Consider the following 20304-nt stretch of genomic DNA (forward strand, 5'->3'; position numbering starts at 1 on the left):
GGCTCATTTGAGCTCTTGTCACTTTTCTGGCAATAAACACCATTATACATTATATGCTGGAGAAGGCGATGGCACCCCACTCCAGTACTCTTGCCTGTAAAACCCCATGGGCGGAGGAGCCTGGTAGGCTGCAGTCCATGGGGTCGCTAAGAGTCGGACACGACTGAGCGACTTCACTTTTCCCTTTCATGCATTGGAGAAGGAAATGGCAACCCACCCCAGTGTTCTTGCCTGGAGAATCTCAGGGACGGCGGAGCCTGGTGGCCTGCCGTCTCTGGAGTCGCACGGAGTCGGACACGACTGAAGCGACTTAGCAGCAGTAGCATACATTATATGCATCGTGATGAACTCCTATTAAATATTTTTGTGAGGTAAATTTCTGGAAGACAGACTCCGGGTGAGTTCAATAAACACCATTATACATTGACTATATGCATCATGACAAACTAAATATTTTATGAGGTAAATTTCTAGAAGACAGACCCTGAGTGAGTTCAATAAACACCATTATACATAGATTATACGCATCGTGACGAACTCTAGTAAATATTTTTATGAGGTAAATTTCTAGAAGGAAAACCCCCGGGTGAGTTCAAAATCTAGATAAATGTGATGAGCTCAGCAAACGTTTTAAAATGAAGTGGGGGAGCCCACGTCGGTAAAACACACGATTGAGACGGTCAGTTCGGAGGTCCAGGCGGAGCGCGGCGAGCCGGCGGCCGCGGTCAGGCAGGGTCAGCAGCCCGCGACGCCTCAGAGGCCGCCCCGGGGGCGGGCGCGCTCGGGTCACGTGGGCGGTGGCGCCCCGCCCCGCCCGGTCACGCGGAGCGCCACGCGGCCGCCGGCTTCCCTGGCCGGTTCAGTATCCTCACGCGGCGGCGCTGCGGCCGGGTCTCGCGGAGGTGGGGCAGGGACTCAGGGAAGGTAAGTTCTGTTCCTGGCGCGGGGCTGGGCGGCCTCTCGCGGGGCGGGGCTCGCGAGACTAGCCACTTCCGGCCGGGCGGCGGGCCCGGGGCTCGGGCTTCCGGTGGCGCCGGAGACTGGGGGTGGGTTCGCGGTTGCAGTGCTGCGTTTCCTCCTGGGTCTTCTGAGCGCTGCGGTCCCGCCGCCCTAGACGCAGCTCTCCTTAACGATGAACCCCCAGCACAGGCTTCTGCCCGGGCACTGCGGGCCCATCGAGCTTGTTCACCGTCAAGGCTGGTCCTCACTCCGGACCTGCAGCTTCCGTTCAGTTCAGTTGCTCAGTCGTGTCCGACTCTTTGCGACCCCATGGACTGCAGCACGCCAGGCTTCCCCGTCCATCACCAACTCCTGGAGTTTACTCAAACTCATGTCCACTGAGTGGGTGATGCCATCCAACCATCTCATCCTCTGTCATCCCTTTCTCCCGCCTTCAATCTTTCCAGCATCAGGGTCTTTTCAAATGAGTCAGTTCTTTGCATCAGGTGGCCAAAGTATTGGAGTTTCAGCTTCAGCATCACTCCTTCCAATGAATATTCAGGGCTACTTTCCTTTAGGATGGACTGATTGAATCTCCTTGCAGTCCAAGGGACTCTGAAGAGTCTTCAATACCACAGTGAAAAAGCATCAGTTCTGTGCTCAGCTTTCTTTATAGTCCAGCTCTCACATGCATTCATGATTACCGGAAAAACCATAGCCTTGACTAGACGGACCTTTGTTGGCAAAGTAATGTCTCTGCTTTTTAACAGCCGCTTCCCTGGTCCATTTTTTAACAAGCTTTCCTGGCATTTGGCTTCCCTCATAGCTCAGTTGGTAAAGAATCCGCCTGCAATCCTCAGGAGACCCTGGTTCGTATTCCTGTGTGGGGAAGGTCCACTGGAGAAGAAATAGGCTAGCCAGTATTCTTGGGCTTCCCGGGTGGCTCAGCAGGTAAAGAATCCGTCCACAATGCGGGAGACCTGGGTTCGATCCCTGGGTTGCAAAGATCTCCTGGAGAAGCGAAAGGCTACCCGCTCCAGTATTCTCGCCTGAAGAATTCTAAAGAATCGGAGAGGACTGAGCGACTTTCACTTTTCTTAGCATTTGTGCTCTGAAATGTATGAAACTTGCCCCAGGGTTGCCGCAGCCCCAGCCGTCTTGGGTATCCGACTCCTGAAGTCTGCAGGCAGAATGATCACCCATGTCTTGATAGCCACGCTCTGGTTGTCTTTTCGGTTCTTGAGCGTGGTGTTGACAACTGCAGGTTGTCTTGACTCAAACGTTGAACACAGCTTGAAGTCCTTGCCCACAGGCTGTCAGAGCTGGCAGGACCCTTAAGAGATGACCGCCACGGTGATTGCAGAGTTTCCCACCCCCAGGACCCACCCTGGACACTTGACTGTCCTGAGACGTTTGTCCCTACCACTGCACTTAGTGCAGGTCTGCGTTATAGTCGCACACACTGCATCGCAGCGACATTAGCCGACTTCTCACAAGTCAGGCAGAGCTGGGAGTTCAAACCCAGGTGAGTGCAGCTGCTACTGTAAGGTCTCTAATGTCGCAGACGACACCTGCGGATTCCAGGACTGGCTGCGCAACTCTTAAATTATTAGGGAAGATGGTGACTGTAGCCATGAAATTTTAAAAGACACTTGCTTCTTGGAAGAAAAGCTGTGACCAACCTAGACAGCATATTAAAAAGCAGAGACATTACTTTGCCAGCAAAGATCCATCTAATCAAGGCTATTGGTTTTTCCAGTGGTCATGTATGGATGTGAGAGCTGGACTATAAAGAAAGCTGAACACCGAAGAATTGATGCTTTTGAACTGTGGTGTTGGAGAAGACTCTTGAGAGTCCCTTAAACTGCAGGGAGATCCGACCAGTCCTTCCTAAAGGAAATCAGTCCTGGGAATATTCATTGGAAGGACTGATGTTGAAGCTGAAACTCAAATACTTTCACCACCTGATGCAAAGAACATACTCATTGGAAAAGACCCTGATGCTGGGAAAGATTGAAGGCAGGAGGAGAAGGGGAGGGCAGAGGATGAGACGGTTGGATGGCATCACCAAAATGATGGACATGAGTTTGAGTAAGCTCTGGGAGTTGGTGATGGACAGGGAGGCCTGGTGTGCTGCAGTCCATGGGGTCGCAGAGAAGGACACGACTGAGCGACTGAACTGAACTGATTTTGTTTCAAACATTTGTTGACACGAGTCTTGCACATTGGCTTTCCTAAATTAAAAAAAATTCAAGACCATCATCTAAGGATATATATATGTGGAGGGTACACACAAACATCTTTGCGAAAAGGTTTTGTACCTTCAAGATAGTGTATATGCGTGCCACCTATTTTTATAAATCCGTGGATGCTACTTAGATAAAATGGTAAGATTTATGTATCAGTCTTCACAAAGTTTAGACATAAGACCTCAGTTTGAATCTTCTCTGTGATTTTGTGAGTTTGGGCAAGCTTTTGTTAAAGTCCTTTACCCTTAGTTTCCTCATCTGGAAAACAGGCATTTTTTCCTGGGGATTAATGAATTCATATATGCAGAGTCCAAGCACTTGGCACTCACTAAAGGTAGCTAGTTTTATCTATTATTCTGCCAGACAAAGAAATCTAAAGCTATGGCATTTCTCATCTCTGAACCTAAAATAAAGGTGTCACCTTGGAGTTTTGCATTCTGATAAGTGTAGATCAAGTCCCCAGACTCAGTAAAAGCAACTTTGTGCTTTTCTGCTCAAGAATAAGAAGAAATTCCTTTAACTTCATGTTTCTTTTGTCCCCACTGTCTTATAGAAACTTAAGTTATGCTGAAAAAGATTCCCTATGCCGGAAAGGTATCTAATAGAGACAGGATTCATTTAGCCAATTAGTAATTTTATGTGGTGTTAGCACCTTTAGAAACCTAATTTTAGGTACAGTCCAAAAAATATCTCTTGAAGAGAACTGTGGAACAAAATGACTCAACATTTCTTTACACAGTTTTCTTCTAGCTCCAATACTGAGTAATGCAGTTTAAGTTTTCATTTCATTTTCTTACTTTAGGAGTCTACTATCTTAAAGCTGACTCAACACAGAGAAAATGTGTAGGAGCATATGAATAGTGCATCAAAGTAACAGTAATTAAAGTGAACACAGTGACTTGTGTTGCTGTCTGAATGGACCATGATATTCACATTATTTAATTGAGAATAATATGGGTGTTAATTATAGTCACCAGATATCATAAATAGTACCACCTATGATGCTTGGAGGGAACAATTATTTGAAGGATGAGATAATACTTTTCTAAGCAAAATGCAAAACTGATCATATTTCTCTGAAACCTTTATCATTTAGCCCCAGCTTTCTCTGCTCATTTCTTATCAGCCCATGCAAAGTTCCCTACAATTTTCCTTGGTTGGGGGTGGGGGTGGGGAAACCCTGCAAAGTCTCTAAGAGACTGAAACGAGAAAGGATAGTGTTTGGTTCTCATTTATTTGGGAGTTCAATAGAATTTAATTAACTTCTGATGCTAATCCATATCTCATGTATTTTGGTACTTGCTTGAATCTTGTATTTCTTTTCTATTTGTTGCCTGGAAAAAGAAAAGTAAGAGAACTATAGATTTATTTCTTCCTCTATGGCAAGTCTTGAAATAAGCTGTACAAAAATTTCAAATAGTCTATTCATGATCTGTTTACATATACATTCTCTGAGGACACAAAGTACCATTTTATCCCTTTTCTTGGATTTTGGATTATTTGTTACATAAAGTAGGATACCACTTATATTTGGGGGGAAAAAGTAATTTTAAATATGAGTAAGTGTAATACATTTATAAACACTTAAAATTTGTGTTTATCATCCCCTTGCTTTTCTTTGTAAATTTTCCCTATATACATTTATCCACAAATAATACATTGTTTTGTTTTGCCCCTTGTGGCACTTTATAAAAATAGAAGCATACTCTGAATTCTTAAAATTTTTTTGTTTAAAGTTACTTTTTGACTAATCCAACTTGACATAGCCATACATTTTCCACTGCTACACAATATTGCATTGAACGAGTGTAAAAATCATCCATTCTACTGTTGATAGATTTGACTTGTTTCCTATCTTTTGCTGTATAACCATTCTTGTGCATTTTTCCTGGTATACCTGTGCGCACTTCTAGGGAATGTATCTGAAGTGGGATTATTGGGTCATGAATGTGTTCAGCTTTGCTAGGGAATGCTAGATTGTTGTACCTCTAATTGATGTCATCACTAACAGTTGCTCCATATCCTTGCCAATACTTGTTATTTTTTGCCAGTCTGGTGGATGGAAAATAGAATCCTATTTTGACTTTGCTTTATATTTCTTTTACATTTTCCTACTAATTAGGTTGAGCATCTTTACATGTGATTTCTGGCTATTCAGATTTCCTCATCTGTGAAATGTTGAAATGTTTGTGTCTTTTGCCCATTTTTATAATGGTTGCCTTTTTCACTTGTTTATAGGAATACTTCATGCTTTCTGAATCAGTCCTTTGTTAGTTATATGTGTTGCATATTCCATATTTTTCTTTTTCTTCAGCCTATTCCCCCCTCCTCTTTTCAATTCATCTGTCTGTCCCCGTTTTTCTTATCATTATTGCCCTTCTGTTCTGTCACAAAATGTGATAATGACTGCACATGCAGCAGTACGGAGGTAAATGTTACCATCTGAGTAGTTTGTATACTTTGGGCACCTGCCAAAATCAAGTAAAACCAGATAATGGTTTAGAAAAGTTCCAATCCAGCCTCTGGTCAAGCATGGCTAATCCAGAAAGTCTAAATATTGGATATTCTTCAGAAATTGTGTTAGACCTCATTCCCTATTGACACTCCCACTCCAAGTGATTCTGTTGAATTCTATAGTTTGAAAACTTCCAAATTTATCTCTCTAGTGAGTCTCAATTCTAGTCTCATATATCTGACTTTTGACTTGATATCTCTTGAGTACCTCAGACTCACTCTGTACAAAATGTAACTAGTTCCTGATTTTTCCCTTCTTTCAAAGTATCATTCCTTTCTCATCTGCCCAATCACAATCACAAACCACATAGTTGCACCAACCTAAAACCTGGGAGTTAAATGGCAGCCCACTCCAGTATTTTTGTCCTGAGAATCCCACGGACGGAAAAGCCTGGCGGCCTGCGGTCTGTGGGGTCACAAAGAGTCAGAAACAACTGAAGCGACTTAGCACATCCTTATTTCTTTTCTGTAGCTCCTTCATTCCAGTTCATCAGCCCAAACTGAGTTTGTGCCTCACTCAATTTTCTTACTGGGCAGAGGCAGGAACTGTGAATTCGATGTATAAAGGAAAGCACTACACTAATCAAGTTTAGGAAATTACAGAGATGTCATATTTGTTCCCTGAAGTTTGCATTGTTAACCGTTGCTCTAATTATTAGGAGAAAAAGGAAATAAATACAGACATTCTTTGCAAAACAGGATATACAGTTTTACTTAGAAACTATCATAGAAAAAATAAAAATACCAACATAAGGGAGGCCCTCAGGAAAATCCTCTACATGGGGCCTGAAACCCCTGACAATGATATATCTTGATGTTTCTTTCTCATATGAAATTAATAGACCATGGCTATGTTCTTGAAGAAGGTCCTTTTGAAAGGGTTGGTTTCAAAGAAATAGGCTGAATATCTGTGCTAAGAAAAAAAAAATATTTAGAATACCTTACAGATTCTCTAAAATTTATATACTTCTATAAATTGAAGAGAAAGTCACTGTTTTGAATGCCCAAGTAAGACAGAAGAAAGTAATGACATTTTCTATGTGAATTAAGAAAATTAAAGGCATCCATTCACACTTCTCCTTCCTACTAGAATATGGTTATCTGGTTGATCTGTATGAACTGGCTGTCTACACCAGGCAAAACCAACTTAGCCACCTTTTAACCAAGAGGTTCAAGACTATTCAGACTGTCGAAGAATCCTGTTGTTCATTCGTTAAGTCGTGTCTGACTCTGTGACCAGGTACTCGAGGCTTCTCTGTCCACCACTATCTCCTGGAGTTTGTGCAAACTTATGTCCATTGAATCAGTGAAAACATCCAACCATTTCATCCTCTGTTGCCCCCTTCTCCTTTTGCCCTCAATTTTCCCCAGTATCAGGGTCTTTACCAGTGAGTCAGCTCTTCACATCAGGTGGCCAAAGTATTGGAGTTTCAGCTTCAGCATCAGTCCTTCCAATGAATATTTAGGACTGATTTCCTTTAGGATTGACTGGTTGAATCTCCTTGCAGTCCAAGGGACTCTCAAGAGTCTTCTCCAACACCACAGTTCAAAAGCATCAATTCTTTGGTGCTCAGCCTTCTTTATGGTCCAACTCTCAACATCCATACAAGACTTCTGGAAAAACCACAGCTTTGACTATACTGACCTTTGTTAACAAAGTGATGTCTCTGCTTTAAAACACTGTCTAGGCTTGACATAGCTTTTCTTCCAAGGAGCAAGTGTCTCTTCATTTCGTGGTTGCAGTCACCAAGCACATTGATTTTGGAGCCCAAGAAAATGAAATCTGACACTGTTTCCACATTTTCCCCATCTATTTGCCATGAAGTGATGGGACCAGATACCACGATCTTAGTTTTTTGAATGTTGAGTTTTAAGCCAGCTTTTTGACTCTCCTCTTTCACCTTCATCAAGAAGCTCTTTAGTTCCTTTTCACTTTCTGCCATTAAAGTGGTATCACCTGCATATCTGAGGTTATTGTTATTTCTCCCTGTAATCTTGATTCCAGCTTGTGCTTCATCTAGCCCGACATTTCACATGATGTACTCTGCATATAAGTTAAATAAGCAGGGTGACAACATACAGCCTTTACATACTCCTTTCCCAGTTTGTAACCAGTCCATTGTTCCATGTCTGGTTCTAACTGTTGCTTCTTGTCCTTCATACAGGTTCATTAGGAGGCAGGTCAGGTGGTCTGGTATTCCCATCTCTTTAAGAATATTCCACAGTTTGTTGTGATCCACACAGTCAAAGGCTTTAGCATAGTCAGTGACGCAGAAGTAGGTGTTTTTTTGGAATTCCCTAGCTTTTGATCTCTGGTTCCTCTGCCTTTTCTAAATCCAGCTTATGCATCTGGAAGGTCTCAGTTCATGTACTGCTAAAGCCTAGCTTGAAGGATTTTGACCAAAATCTTGCTGGCATGGAAATGAGTGTCATTGTATGGTAATTTGAACATTCTTTGGCACTGCTTTTCTTTGGAATTAGAATGAAAACTGACCTTTTTCAGTTTTGTGGCCACTGCTGAGTTTTCCAGATTTGCTGGCATAATGAGTGCAGCACTTTAACAGCATTATGGTTTAAGATTTGAAGTAGCTTAGCTGGAATTTTGTCACCTTCACTAGTTTTGTTTGTAGTAATGCTTCCTAAGGCCCACTTGACTTCTCTCTTCAGGACGTCTGGCTCTAGGGGTCATTAAGAGCTTTTTTTGTACAGTTCTTTTGTATTCTTGCCACTTCTTCTTAATCTCTTTTGCTTCTGTTAGGCCCTTGCCAAAGAAAACTACCTTCAACAAAAGCTAAAAACAACACTGATAATATGCAGGTGTTGTTTAGCATTGAATTTGAGAGGGAATAAAAAGATAGTGAGACTTTAGTATCTGTCAGGAATTCTGAAATATCTACCTTAGGCAATGAAATGAATCAAATACCAGTCCAGCCTAAAGGTGGTCAGTCCTCCCTAATTTGGCAAGCTTTAAGAATTCTTACAATCATGACTGACTATATAACCCAGTATTTTTAAAAGCACCTCCATCAGTCTCAGGGAAATCAAACTTCTCTTATGATTATCTCTGTGAGTTAAGTGTAATGAAACTAGTGAAGACCACTTGCAATTTTTTTCTTTTTTCTTTTTTTTGTTTGTTTGTGGTTTTGTTGTTGTTCCACTAGCATGGATCCTGATGGCTCTGAACAAGATCCTGAAACGAAGGAGCAATATGCTTCTGTCTATGTGGGTAGAGAAGAAGACATTAAAAGATCTGAAAGAATAACAGCTGTTGTCCATGACAGAGAAGTGGTAATTTTTTACCACAAAGGAGAATTTCATGCTATGGATATTCGCTGTTACCGTAAGATTTTATTTTTCATTTGTAAACCTTGTATTTATTTACTGTCCAGAAAGCTATTAAAATTTCAGTTTTTAGTGACCAGATGTATGTTCAATTTCTCTGCAGACTCAGGAGGACCTTTACATTTGGGAGAAATAGAGGTATGTAAAAGTAAATCTGTTTTCAACAAATTCAGATGTTTCCTATTTATATTCCTACTATATTTACAGTCTCTATTCACAAACAATTTATATTTGGGTTTGAACTATATTTTCATGCTTTGAGTATAATTACTAATATTCTAGGAATTCACAACACTAACAAGGTAAAGAAAACCATTTTACAGGTAAAGATGAGAAATATACATGTCTTCTGACCTAGCAAATATACTTTGAAAGATCTACTCTGCATATTATTGTACAAAAGTATATATATACACACTTACATATGTGCACATACTTCTTAAGTATATGCACGTATATAAGTATATATACACTTAAACATTTGTTAAGTACATACTTTAGTTCATTGTGGTATTGTTCATTGTAATGAAAAATTGAAGGAAATTTAAATGTTTTAACAAGAGGAAACAGTTTAAATTGGGACTCGCCATGCTGTGGAATAGTATACTGTGCTGTGCTTAGTTGCTCAGTCATGTCCAACTGTTTGTGAGCCCATGGACTGTAGCCCACCAGGCTCCTTGGTCCATGGGGATTCTCCAGGCAAGAATTACTGGAGTGGGTTATTATGCCCTCCTCCAGGGGATCTTCCTGACCCAAGGATTGAACCAGGGTCTCCCACACTGTAGGCAGATTCTTTACCAACTGAGCCACCAGGGAGGCCTGTGGAATAGTATACAGCTGGTAAGTTAATCCGGCATGAATGTCAACAGTATATTTTTGAGTGGAGAAAAGCAAGTCAAAGAATAATAGGTCTAAAGAGGTCCCATTTTAAAAAAATAATTACTTTTTATAATTCTACATAGTTTGAATTTTTCCAATGTGTATATATTAGTTTTATGATATAATAAAAATATCAATATATATATATTTTAAGAAAGAAAGAACACTTTGAAGGCTTAACTGAGGGAAGATGGGGGCACTGTTTTACATCCTTGCATTCCCAAACTAGCTGCCTGATTTCTTCTTTTCTACCTCATGAAACTGATCTCTCTCTCCCTTCCCTGTCTGTGTCTCTGACTGGCACAAAGTACATGCTTAAATTTAGTGTTCCACTCTCTATACAACTCATATCTACCTACTTCCACACCTGTCCTCATGTTAAAAGATGTGTGCTTAAATTATGAATATGAACTTACGAGTTATGAAAGTGTTTGCTGACAGTTCTGGCAGGGGAGGTGGTACGAAACAGCATTTCTGCACTTCTCGTGTGGAGATAAAAATGTCAGCACCTGGATGACAGAGTGGAAGAATTTCCCTCAGTTTCAGACCATCGTGAGAGCTATAAAACCTTGCTGCTCAAAGTGTGGTTCACAGACCAACAACATTGGTGACACCCGGGAGTGTCTTGGAAATGCAAATACTGCAGCCTGTTCTAAGGACTACTGAACTTAAACAAGAGCTCGATTTAAACAAGATCTAGGTGATTCCCATGTCCTTTAAATTTTTAGAAGCACTGCTTTAGGACAGCTAAAAGTTTGAAATGAACTACTTTGGATCATAAATTGCTCTTTAGTTAACATATGCACTTATGCCTTTAGTAACCTCTCTTGAAATTATATCTGAGGCTTACCATTCTTCCACCAGCTAGTGAAGATTCATTTAGAAGCACTTGGAGCTCTTGCCCCATTTCCATCACAGAAGTGACATTAATATCTAACAGATAATAGCATACTGGGGTCACATGGGGTAGTTGCCTGGGCTGGTTATCTTCTGATAGAGCTCTAACACACTGGGTTTCTTATCAACTGCAGAAGAACTTGATGACTGCTAAGATTAGGTTCTGCCTTATGCTAAATAATTTGTAAATGGGAGGAAAAAAGAGAAGCCTGTTCTGCAGCCTGGTTCTTCAGCAGTAAATTCTTTTCTGAGTCGGAGATTTATTGTCAACATTGGAAATGTCATATTATAAAATCAATTATTTCTTTCCCCAGGAATTTGATGGACGAGCATGTATAGTTTGCCCCTGGCATAAGTATAAAATTACTTTGGAAACAGGAGAAGGACTGTATCAGTCTATAGATCCTAAAGACCCATCAGCAAAACCCATGTGGTGCTCCAAAGGGATAAAGCAAAGGATTCACACAGTGACAGTGGACAATGGGAATATTTATGTGACTCTTTCTAATGAGCCTTTTAAATGTGACTCTGACTATTATGCTACTGGAATCTTCAAAGTAATTCCGAGTTCCTTCTGATAAAACTTCATGGCAATGAAAAATGTTGTGTATGTTTTGAAAGTATTTTTAGAATAACCTTGCTGAGTACCAAAGATGACTAACTTTTTCCAACACAAACACATTTATCATCTTTAACAGTCATATTTATGAAAGGTTCCAAAGCACATGTACTTGGTGTGATATAAGGAACATCCTCGGGATCTATAGAATACTTTTCAGCCAATCCTCTGGATTGATTGGGACCTCAAGGTTATAGGTTTGAAATGTGCATTTGAAGAAGGATAAAAATAATTTGGAGTAACCAGAATGAAGAAAGGTTAAAAAAAAAATAGATCTACAAAGAAAACTTTAGGGGGAAAATCCCTACTTGATATAGTAGACTTTATCATGGAAAAATTTTAATGTGTACAAAGTGAAGGGAATAATAAACTCCCAGCACCCACCTTCAACAGTTATCAGCATTCTTCTAGTCTTGATTCATTTTTGCATGCGTTCACCACCCCACCTATTGATGGTTATTACAATTTTTTATGGTAAAATTTAAACACATTGAAATACTTAAGTTGTAACTATTCAGTTTTTCCAAATATATAGCAGACCTTTTACACTTGAAAAAATACTTCCCCAAATGGGATCAGTGTACATGCTGAATTTAGAAATAGGAAACAACTTGCCTGACATTGAAACCAAGTAAACTTGAGCTCAGTTTCTCTCAGGTCATGGTAGACAGTTTCAAAGTAATGAGGAGACAGTTGCTGCTAGCCATGAGGGATGTGAAATGTGTTCAGCGAGCCAAATGAAATTTCTAAATAACATTTTTAAAAAATTTTTATTTGTATAGAATTTTGCACATGTATGTACAACCAAGTGCCATATAAATGTCACAGAGAGCAGGATATAGGGCGTTGTTCCTCAGTCTTTTCTTCTGAGTTCGCAGGCCTGTGTTAAGTTAGTTCACCCTGCTTTTTCCATGCCAGTTAGTTATGGCCATCATCCTCTGGTTGCCTCGTGCCCACGCTGTATTATAAATCCCTGGGTACTGATCATCTAAAACTCAGCAGCACATGGTAGAATGTAAGAATAAGTGGGACCAGAAAGAACTATGAGGAACAGATTATGAATTCAGAATGAGAAAAGCTTTTTGTCAATACTGGAACTTAGTCTCAAACCGCAGTAATCTTCTTAGTGACACAGGGCTGAATTAAGCCTTAGTATTCTAAGGGGTCCACTTGGATCCTTTCTCTTGGCTATTGTAAAAATAATAAGTGAATAAAATAGGTATCATTAAGGCTGTGCTTATAGAGCCTTTTGCTATATATTATAATTTTTCTGATATATTGCTACATGCTACCCATATTCCAACACTTGCTTTCAATAGACTATCAATGAACCAGGCCTGGGTTTTTTATAAATACTATTTATAGCAGCAGTTACCCACCAGGTACAAAAAATGTACCATCTCTGGAATGGGTACATCCTGGTCTATTAAATCAGGCACTGATCCTCCAATGACTTAACACATGTCCAGAATTGAAAATGCATGGAAGAAACCAAAGTACCTCCAGCAGGCAAAAACCATGACCCTGGTTTGTGGGACCAATCACAGAAGCATTTTTTCCTGAGGATCCAGTGGCAACAATGAGTAACATGGACTTGGTTTCTGGTTTTTAATTTGTTCCTCTAGATGGGGAAATAAAAATGTCATGTCACATCCCATTCTCATATATAGACATCTTCTCATCAGATTTGTAAACAATATAAATTTACATCTATGAATTTCAAGTCTTTCATAACTTTATAGATGAGTTTTAAAACAACTAATAGGGAAACTCAAACTATGCAGCCTGTAGATAGAAAATATATATCCTTTAAGATATGTAACATTTTAATAGGGAGGGTTTTTTCCCTCCCAGATAAATAATCGGAAGATACTCTAAGGTCTTTAATACAAACATAAATGTATTATAAACATGTCCATATTATAAACCATCACATAGAGTCTAACTTACCAAAGGGTACGTTTTCTTGTTCATTAAAAAATATCACATAGTCAACATTGATTCATTTTATTTTCTCTACCATGTAAATACTTGAGAATGACATTTTATCAATAGTCCTCCCCCGCCCCCATTTTTTTTCAAAGCAGAGCAGTCAGAACATAAAAACTAGTTTCCTAGTTATGTCATTAGATAATGCTTAAGCTCTGTTCAGTGATATTTAAGTTCAGATTTTCTCATTCATTCATTTCAGCTGATTGGTCAAACACAGAATGTAAAACCTGAATCTTATTACTCAACTTATTAGCAGGAAGTTTGGGGCGATCAGAAATACCGTCTGGCTTCTCTGGTAACGACCTGTAAGGTTTTGCTTTGATTTCACCTTCGGGAAACAGAGGCTCAGAAAGCACAGGCTCCGAAAAGGCATTTCTAAAATTTTCACTCTCCTCTCTGTTTTGCCTTATAGATTCTTCTTCTTGGAAAATTTTCATTGTCTTCTCCAGCACAGCATTAACACAGACTGTCTAATAATTTTTAAAAAGTTAAGGTTTCTTTTTTTATTATTGGAGTATAATTGCGTTATACTACTAAACTTAACAGATAAAAATCCAATAATGCAATAAAACATTTAACATAAAATCATTGATCTGTATCTTCTAACAAAGAGGTGCTTTTTTTCAGCTTCCTCTGGCACATGATAAACGTGAGGAGGCTGATTCCTAATTATAAATATACCATAATCTAGAAGGAAAATTAAACATAGTATGCTTTAATAAAAATATGCTTCACATTTCTAATTCATGTTTTACATCTTTATTCTCTAATTAAATGAAACATTCCTTTATTCTCCTGACTTAATTAAACATCTTCTGAGAGATGGAATTTATCCTCAGACATGTTAATATCTCAAAGTAGGTTTTCTGTTTTTACTTTTTTCCCATATAGACTTTGCTTATACCAATTATGTTTCATTGGAAGGGCATAAACATTTTGGTAAGAATTTAGTAAATTAATGATTTAGAATCAATGATTTCTAAACAAACTTGTGATCCACTTTCCCTCAAAAATGCCATTCAGTACTTTAAGGGTGTCAGAACAAAACATAGATTAAAAAAATAACTTCAAAAACTGAGACTCACTAAGAGCTGTATCTGTTAAACCTATAACTTTACTGATGGGAATGATGATGCCAAGCATTTAAGGCAAGCAACAAGAATAATAAAATCTATAAAATACGAGAACACCTAAACTAGCTTCTTTTACCAAAGCGATGATGCCTCCAAGGTGACATAATAGGCGACCAATGCTCAGATGTTCCTAAAGAGAGGAACAGAAAGGAGGGCAGGACTTTCCTCCTGCCTCCTCTTTTCTTGCCTGTTTCCCACCTCAGAATGGGGACACCAGATGCTTCCCTTCACTTCCTGGCGTTACCGTTACTGTCTGGCAATTGACCCCTCTGACCAACGTAATAAAATTTGTCTGCTGGGGAGGAAGATCGGAAGGATTTGGGGGAAAGTGTTTCCTCCTATTTATATAGAAGAAAGACTGTCTTTTGCCTCTACTCTCTCCTCCTTGCTTTGGAGGCTGATACGGATGTAAGGCATGAGGATAAGGCAGCAAAGCTAAGAACCAAAACCAACCAACAGGATAGTGGGAGAGAGAGATGGAGAGGCCCTGGGTTCGTGATGACGCTGTAGATCCACTATACAAACAGGGAAACTGCCTGACTCTGGACTTCTAATTAAGTGAGATATTTAAATATCTGTATTGATTAAGGTACTATCAGTACTATCAATCGATAGTATTAAGGTACTATCAATGCTACTTATATCTAAGTACACCCAAATCTAGAGTTATAAAATCTTGAGGTCCATCACTTCCAGCTACAGCTTTAACCATTTATCACAACTATGCTATGAAAAGAAGGTTGGGGAGCCCTAACCTTTTTGATACATTTCTTCTTCCCTCACTTACAACATTTTATCTGTGCCTACCATAACCAATTTTGTCCAAGTCTCAGAAAATGCAAGATCTTGATTAAGGTCAGTATTTCTCCATCTTTGCTTATAACCTATACCCTACCTATCAACTTGCCTATCAATTACTGCCTGCCTCTTCAACCTCTCATTCTTGACTAGCTCCTCCCCTGCAACCTGTCACATACTAAAGTATAGTCTACCCTGAAATTTAAAAATTTAAAATCCCTATGGCCCTGTTTCCCTCTTGACTACTATACATTTTTCTTGATCAAACCAGGACATACATTCATGGTTTCCATTTTACCATCTCCTTTTCACTCTTTCTGCTAAAGCAGTTCTCAAGATGATTAATTCCAACTTTCCTACTAGATCTAAGGGACACTTTTCAGATCTTCATTTTACTTGACTTTTTCTGCTTGTACATGACTCTTAACCACTCACAACTTCCTCAGTCTAGTTCCTTGACAGTGTTTCTCCTGCTTCTTTTATTATTGGTCCTCTGTCTCCTTCATGGATTTCTTCTTAGCTTATCTTAAAAGAAAGTGCTCTTCCCATTTCTGTCAACTTTCTACTCTTCACTTGGCATGGTTCCACTCTCAGGGCATTAACTTCCAACATAGATGTTATTTGCTTTTAAAACCATAATTCTAGCCCTGACCTCTCCCAGGATTTGGATGAATATATCACAAATTATCAGAGGTCACCAAAAAAGTTGTTTCTATTCTTAGTTTATAGCATAAGTCATGTAGGATGATTTCAGAAGTCTTTGAAAAATTGGTTCTAATCTAGTTTGTTTTAGTTTCACCATAGCCATTTCATCCCACTCATTTTCTGCAGGATATTTGCATCAATCTTGTATGAGGTTCACATTTAAGATACTGAACACTTCTCAAAATTTTAAAACATTTGCAAAATATTTGATAAATTCAGAGTTCTAAAAAATTGTAAATATGTTTAAAATGAGTTCTTTTACACTTTTTTTTTAAGTTGTCTTGGCTATTCTTTACCTTCAGCATTTCCTTGTAAATTTTAGAATAAACTAGTCAATGTACACATACACACCTGCTCAAATTTTAATTGGGATTGCACTGAATCTGTGGATTATTAGGAAAACTTAACCTTTATTCTTGTCTGTTTCAATATGATCAAAAAAATAAATAGGTAAAAGACCTCTAACAAAAAAGCCACACATTTATTAACAGAAAGAAGATCTAAATAAATAGAGAAATATACCATGTTCATAGATTGGAAGGAGAACCTGTTTTACCAGTTATGAAGACTTAATGTAAAGCGCCAGTAAGTAATACAGCGTTGAGTTGGTGTAAGAGTAGACAGATCAGTTGACTAGAACAAAGAGAATATAAACAGACCTACATATATAAGGACATTTAGTTTATCTTAAAAGAGAGGTGTTCTGGGGCAATTGGAAAGGGGTTTACTCTTTTCCCTGATAAATTGAGTTGGATCAACTGGGCGTTCCTGGTGGCTCAGCTGGTAAAGAATCTGCCTGCAATGCAGGAGACCTGGGTTCAACCCCTGGGTTGGGAAGATCCCCTGGAGAAGGGAAAGGCTACCCACTCCAGTAATTCTTGCCTGGAGAATCCCATGGACAGAGGATGCAAAGAGTCGGACACAACTGAGCGACTAAGCACAGCACAGCAGAATGAGATACCCATGGAGGAAAAATTTGACCCTTGCCTCATACCAACTCCAGATGTATTATAAATCTAAAAGTGAAAGGCAAAATAACAAAGCTCCTAGGATATATCAGAGGGAACAGTTTCATGACTAGGATGTAAGTCAAGATTCCCTAATTAAGACATAAAAAGCATTTAATATAAAGAAGACTAATAAATGAGACTTCATTAAAATTAAGAACTTCTGTTTTAAAAGAAACTCCTAAAAATGAAAAGCTAGTCACAGAGTAAAATAAATCTGCCCAAATTTAACTGAAAAAAGGGCTTGTTCCAATAATACAGTTAAAAGTACAAATTGATAATAAACCAAAGGACAACTCTAAGTAGGAAAATGAGAAGAGACTAACAGAAATTAACAAAAGAGGATACCCAATTAATGTATAAAAAAGGTATTCAGTCTTAATAATCAATAAAATACAAATTAAAAACACAATATGATAGAACTATATACCCACAAAAGTGGCTATACCAGAAAAGATTGATAATACCAAATGTTAGTGATGATACAGAGTAACTGGGATTCATAATCTGCTAGAATGAACTGTTAAAACCATTTTGGAAAACTTTGGCAATATATACTAGAGACGAACATATGCAAAATCCAGACATTTCACCCAAACATATGTACAAGGACATTCACAGCAACCTATTCACAATAGCCAAAGTTCTAAATAGTCTAAAAGTTCAACAATAGAATAGATAGTTGTATATTTAATCAATGGAATACTCTACAGCACCGACAGGCAGCAAGCTGCTGCTACAGGCAACAAATGAATCTCACAATGATACTGTTGAGCAATTCAAGACCTACAGAAGAACACAGTATACAATTTCATTTACATACAAGTCAAAACTGACTATGCCATTAGAAGTCAAAATAGTGCTTGCCTTTCCAGAAGAGGCTAGTGATCATAAGGAGGCAGGAAAGAGGCTTCTAGAATGATAGTATACTGTTTTGTTTCTTGATCCATAAGATACATCAATTAATTGATTTTCTGATAATTCATCAAGCTGTGTACTTTTCTTTTTGCATGTTGTAATTTTTTTCAATTAAAGGTAAATACAAATGGCAATGAATTAAAAGAAAATAACTTTATACTTTATAAAAGTCTGTATATTTTTGTCATACTTTTTAATGAACACTTTTGTAATTCAAAAAACAAAAGCTGAACTTTAACCAACCACAGCACAATGGCAGAAACAAAACACCTGTAACCTAATGAAAGCCAAACCAAAATGTTTTGACCAAATAGTAATAAATTTTTTTAAAGGTAAAATAAATTTTATTACTTAAGCAACTTAGTTTTTGGTGGATTGACCTGGCTCCTTAGAAATGTAATTTTTAATGTAAAATTATTTTGCATAATAATAGAATAATATCTTGGTTTAAGAATAGACTATACAGTATTTCTTTACATAAAATAATTATATTTCCAGATTCTAATTACTTTCTTAACTTACCAAATAAATGAGTGCTGCATATGAAACGCACATTATGCTAGTTAAAGCAGTCTTTGCTGGGAAAGAAATGATTTCAAACAAAGATCCCTTTCTGACCTGAAAAAACAAATGAGTTTTCTTATTAAAACAAAAGATTTTCAATGTTAAATCTTATGTTATTATAAAATGAGAATTCAAATATTGATAGTCATCTACTTTAGATCTCAGTTTTCCCACACCTTGAAAATATAATGTCTTCCTCCTTTACAAAAAGATACTTTCTTTTGCTAATTAAAACCTATGACAAATCTATTTAAAAAATCTCCCATTTCCAAAATCTGATGGTTTTTTACGTTTACCAAGTATGCTCACTAGGGGGTGCTGCTGTGCTTATTAGAAAAACAGTCTGTTGAAATTCATGTAGTCATCCTTTACTAAATTATTCACTTCTTCAATTAAGCAAACAGCAATGAAAATACCGGGCATTTCCTGGAGTTTAATGACCTGCCTGGAAGTGTTAATCATGAGACTGCTGAAGGCCAGTATTAATCTTAGATGATCATTAAGCTTCAGCAAATACTCTGCACTCATATCCAGCATGCTTTTTGCAATGTAGAGGTTTACACTAATAAAGAATTTGTCTCTCAGATTTTTCTAGCTTCTAGAATGTGTCCCTGCCTCACCACAATATATTCAGTTTGAGGGAACTGTAACTCTTAGAGGCCACCTCTGTGGCTTTGAGCTATAAGGATATGAAATGATGATGGTAGGAAGAACATTCCCTTCCCCTTTATCAGTGAAGGGGCAGTTAGTCATACTTCTCTGAAGAGCCAAGTCACTCAGAGGCTTCAAAAACTCCCAGAAGGTATACGCTGTAAATATAAAGTTATGCAAATGCACAATGAAGTAAAGTGGCTCAGTCATGTTCAACTCTTTGCAACCCCATGAACTGTATGTAGCCTGCCAGGCTCCTCCACCCATGGCATTTTCCAGGCATGAGTACTGTAAAATTGCACACAAATGAAAATTATATATATATATATATATATATATATGTATATATATATATATATATGATCATTAAAATGTTCAGTTCAGTTCAGTCGCTCAGTCGTGTCCAACTCTTTGCAACCCCATGGACTGCAGCATGCCAGGCCTCCCTGTCCATCACCAACTCCCGGAGTTTACTCAAACTCATGTCCATCAAGTCAGTGATGCCATCCAGCCATCTCATCCTCTGTCATCCCCTTCTCCTCCTGCCTTCAATCCTTCCCAGCATCAGGGTCTTTTCCAGTGAGTCAGTTCTTTGCATCAGGTGGCCAAAGTATTTGAGTTTCAGCTTCAACATCAGTCCTTCCAGTGAACATTCAGGACTGGTCTCCTTTAGGATGGACTGGTTGGATTAAAAGGTTATAACACTGAAAAACTGAAACAATGGTAGCAGTGGCTAGGTGAATTATGCTGTATCCACCCAGTAGTAACATTGCAGCCTTTTACATGGTGCTTCTGAAGAAGCATTTCATTGAGCAGACATTTGTATGGCCTGCATACCAGGTCCTGCTCTAAGTGCTTGTTGTACTGAGTTTTTGCTTACTGCTGTCCCTGCTGCTGCTACTGCTAAGTCACTTCAGTCTGAAGAACAAAGGTGTCCATCACAATCTCCCTTCACCTCTCAAGTGATGTATGGAATGCTGAAGCCAAGAATACTATCTAGCCTAGTAGCTGAGAGATGGTGGGGTGAGGAGGGAGGGGTGAGGGGGGTTTTCCTTCTTATCCCCACCCTCAGGCCATGCCAGCTCCTACACACAGTA

General features: G+C 38.8%; 2 protein-coding genes across 22 annotated transcripts in view; one reads left to right on the plus strand and one right to left on the minus strand.

The window, feature by feature from the left end:
• The first annotated feature begins 785 nt into the window (after window positions 1–785).
• RFESD (Rieske Fe-S domain containing) overlaps window positions 786–20304 on the plus strand; it is a 36133-nt gene continuing 16614 nt past the window's right edge. The window contains exons 1-4 of one of the 2 annotated variants that reach the window (XM_069592611.1): window positions 786–924; window positions 8864–9042; window positions 9148–9182; window positions 11135–11835. In XM_069592611.1, coding sequence (XP_069448712.1) covers window positions 8865–9042; window positions 9148–9182; window positions 11135–11398 — 477 coding nt within the window. In that variant the 5' untranslated portion in view covers window positions 786–924; window position 8864 and the 3' untranslated portion in view covers window positions 11399–11835. Of the gene's footprint in view, window positions 925–8863; window positions 9043–9147; window positions 9183–11134; window positions 11836–20304 lie in introns of those variants that run through there. The other variant, XM_069592613.1, reaches the window with a different exon arrangement.
• SPATA9 (spermatogenesis associated 9) overlaps window positions 12191–20304 on the minus strand; it is a 57226-nt gene continuing 49112 nt past the window's right edge. For 7 of the 20 annotated variants that reach the window (XM_069592596.1, XM_069592601.1, XM_069592608.1 and 4 more), the window contains 2 exons: window positions 18515–18610; window positions 12191–13901 (listed from right to left, as the gene is read on the minus strand). In XM_069592596.1, the coding sequence (XP_069448697.1) occupies window positions 13614–13901; window positions 18515–18610 (384 nt within the window). In that variant the 3' untranslated portion in view covers window positions 12191–13613. The remainder of the gene's footprint in view (window positions 13902–18514; window positions 18611–20304) is intronic. The other 13 variants (XR_011257376.1, XR_011257373.1, XR_011257377.1 and 10 more) reach the window with 7 other exon arrangements.

The sequence above is a fragment of the Ovis canadensis genome, chromosome 5, assembly GCF_042477335.2.
Source record: "Ovis canadensis isolate MfBH-ARS-UI-01 breed Bighorn chromosome 5, ARS-UI_OviCan_v2, whole genome shotgun sequence".
In the NCBI taxonomy this organism is placed as follows: Eukaryota; Metazoa; Chordata; class Mammalia; order Artiodactyla; family Bovidae; genus Ovis; species Ovis canadensis.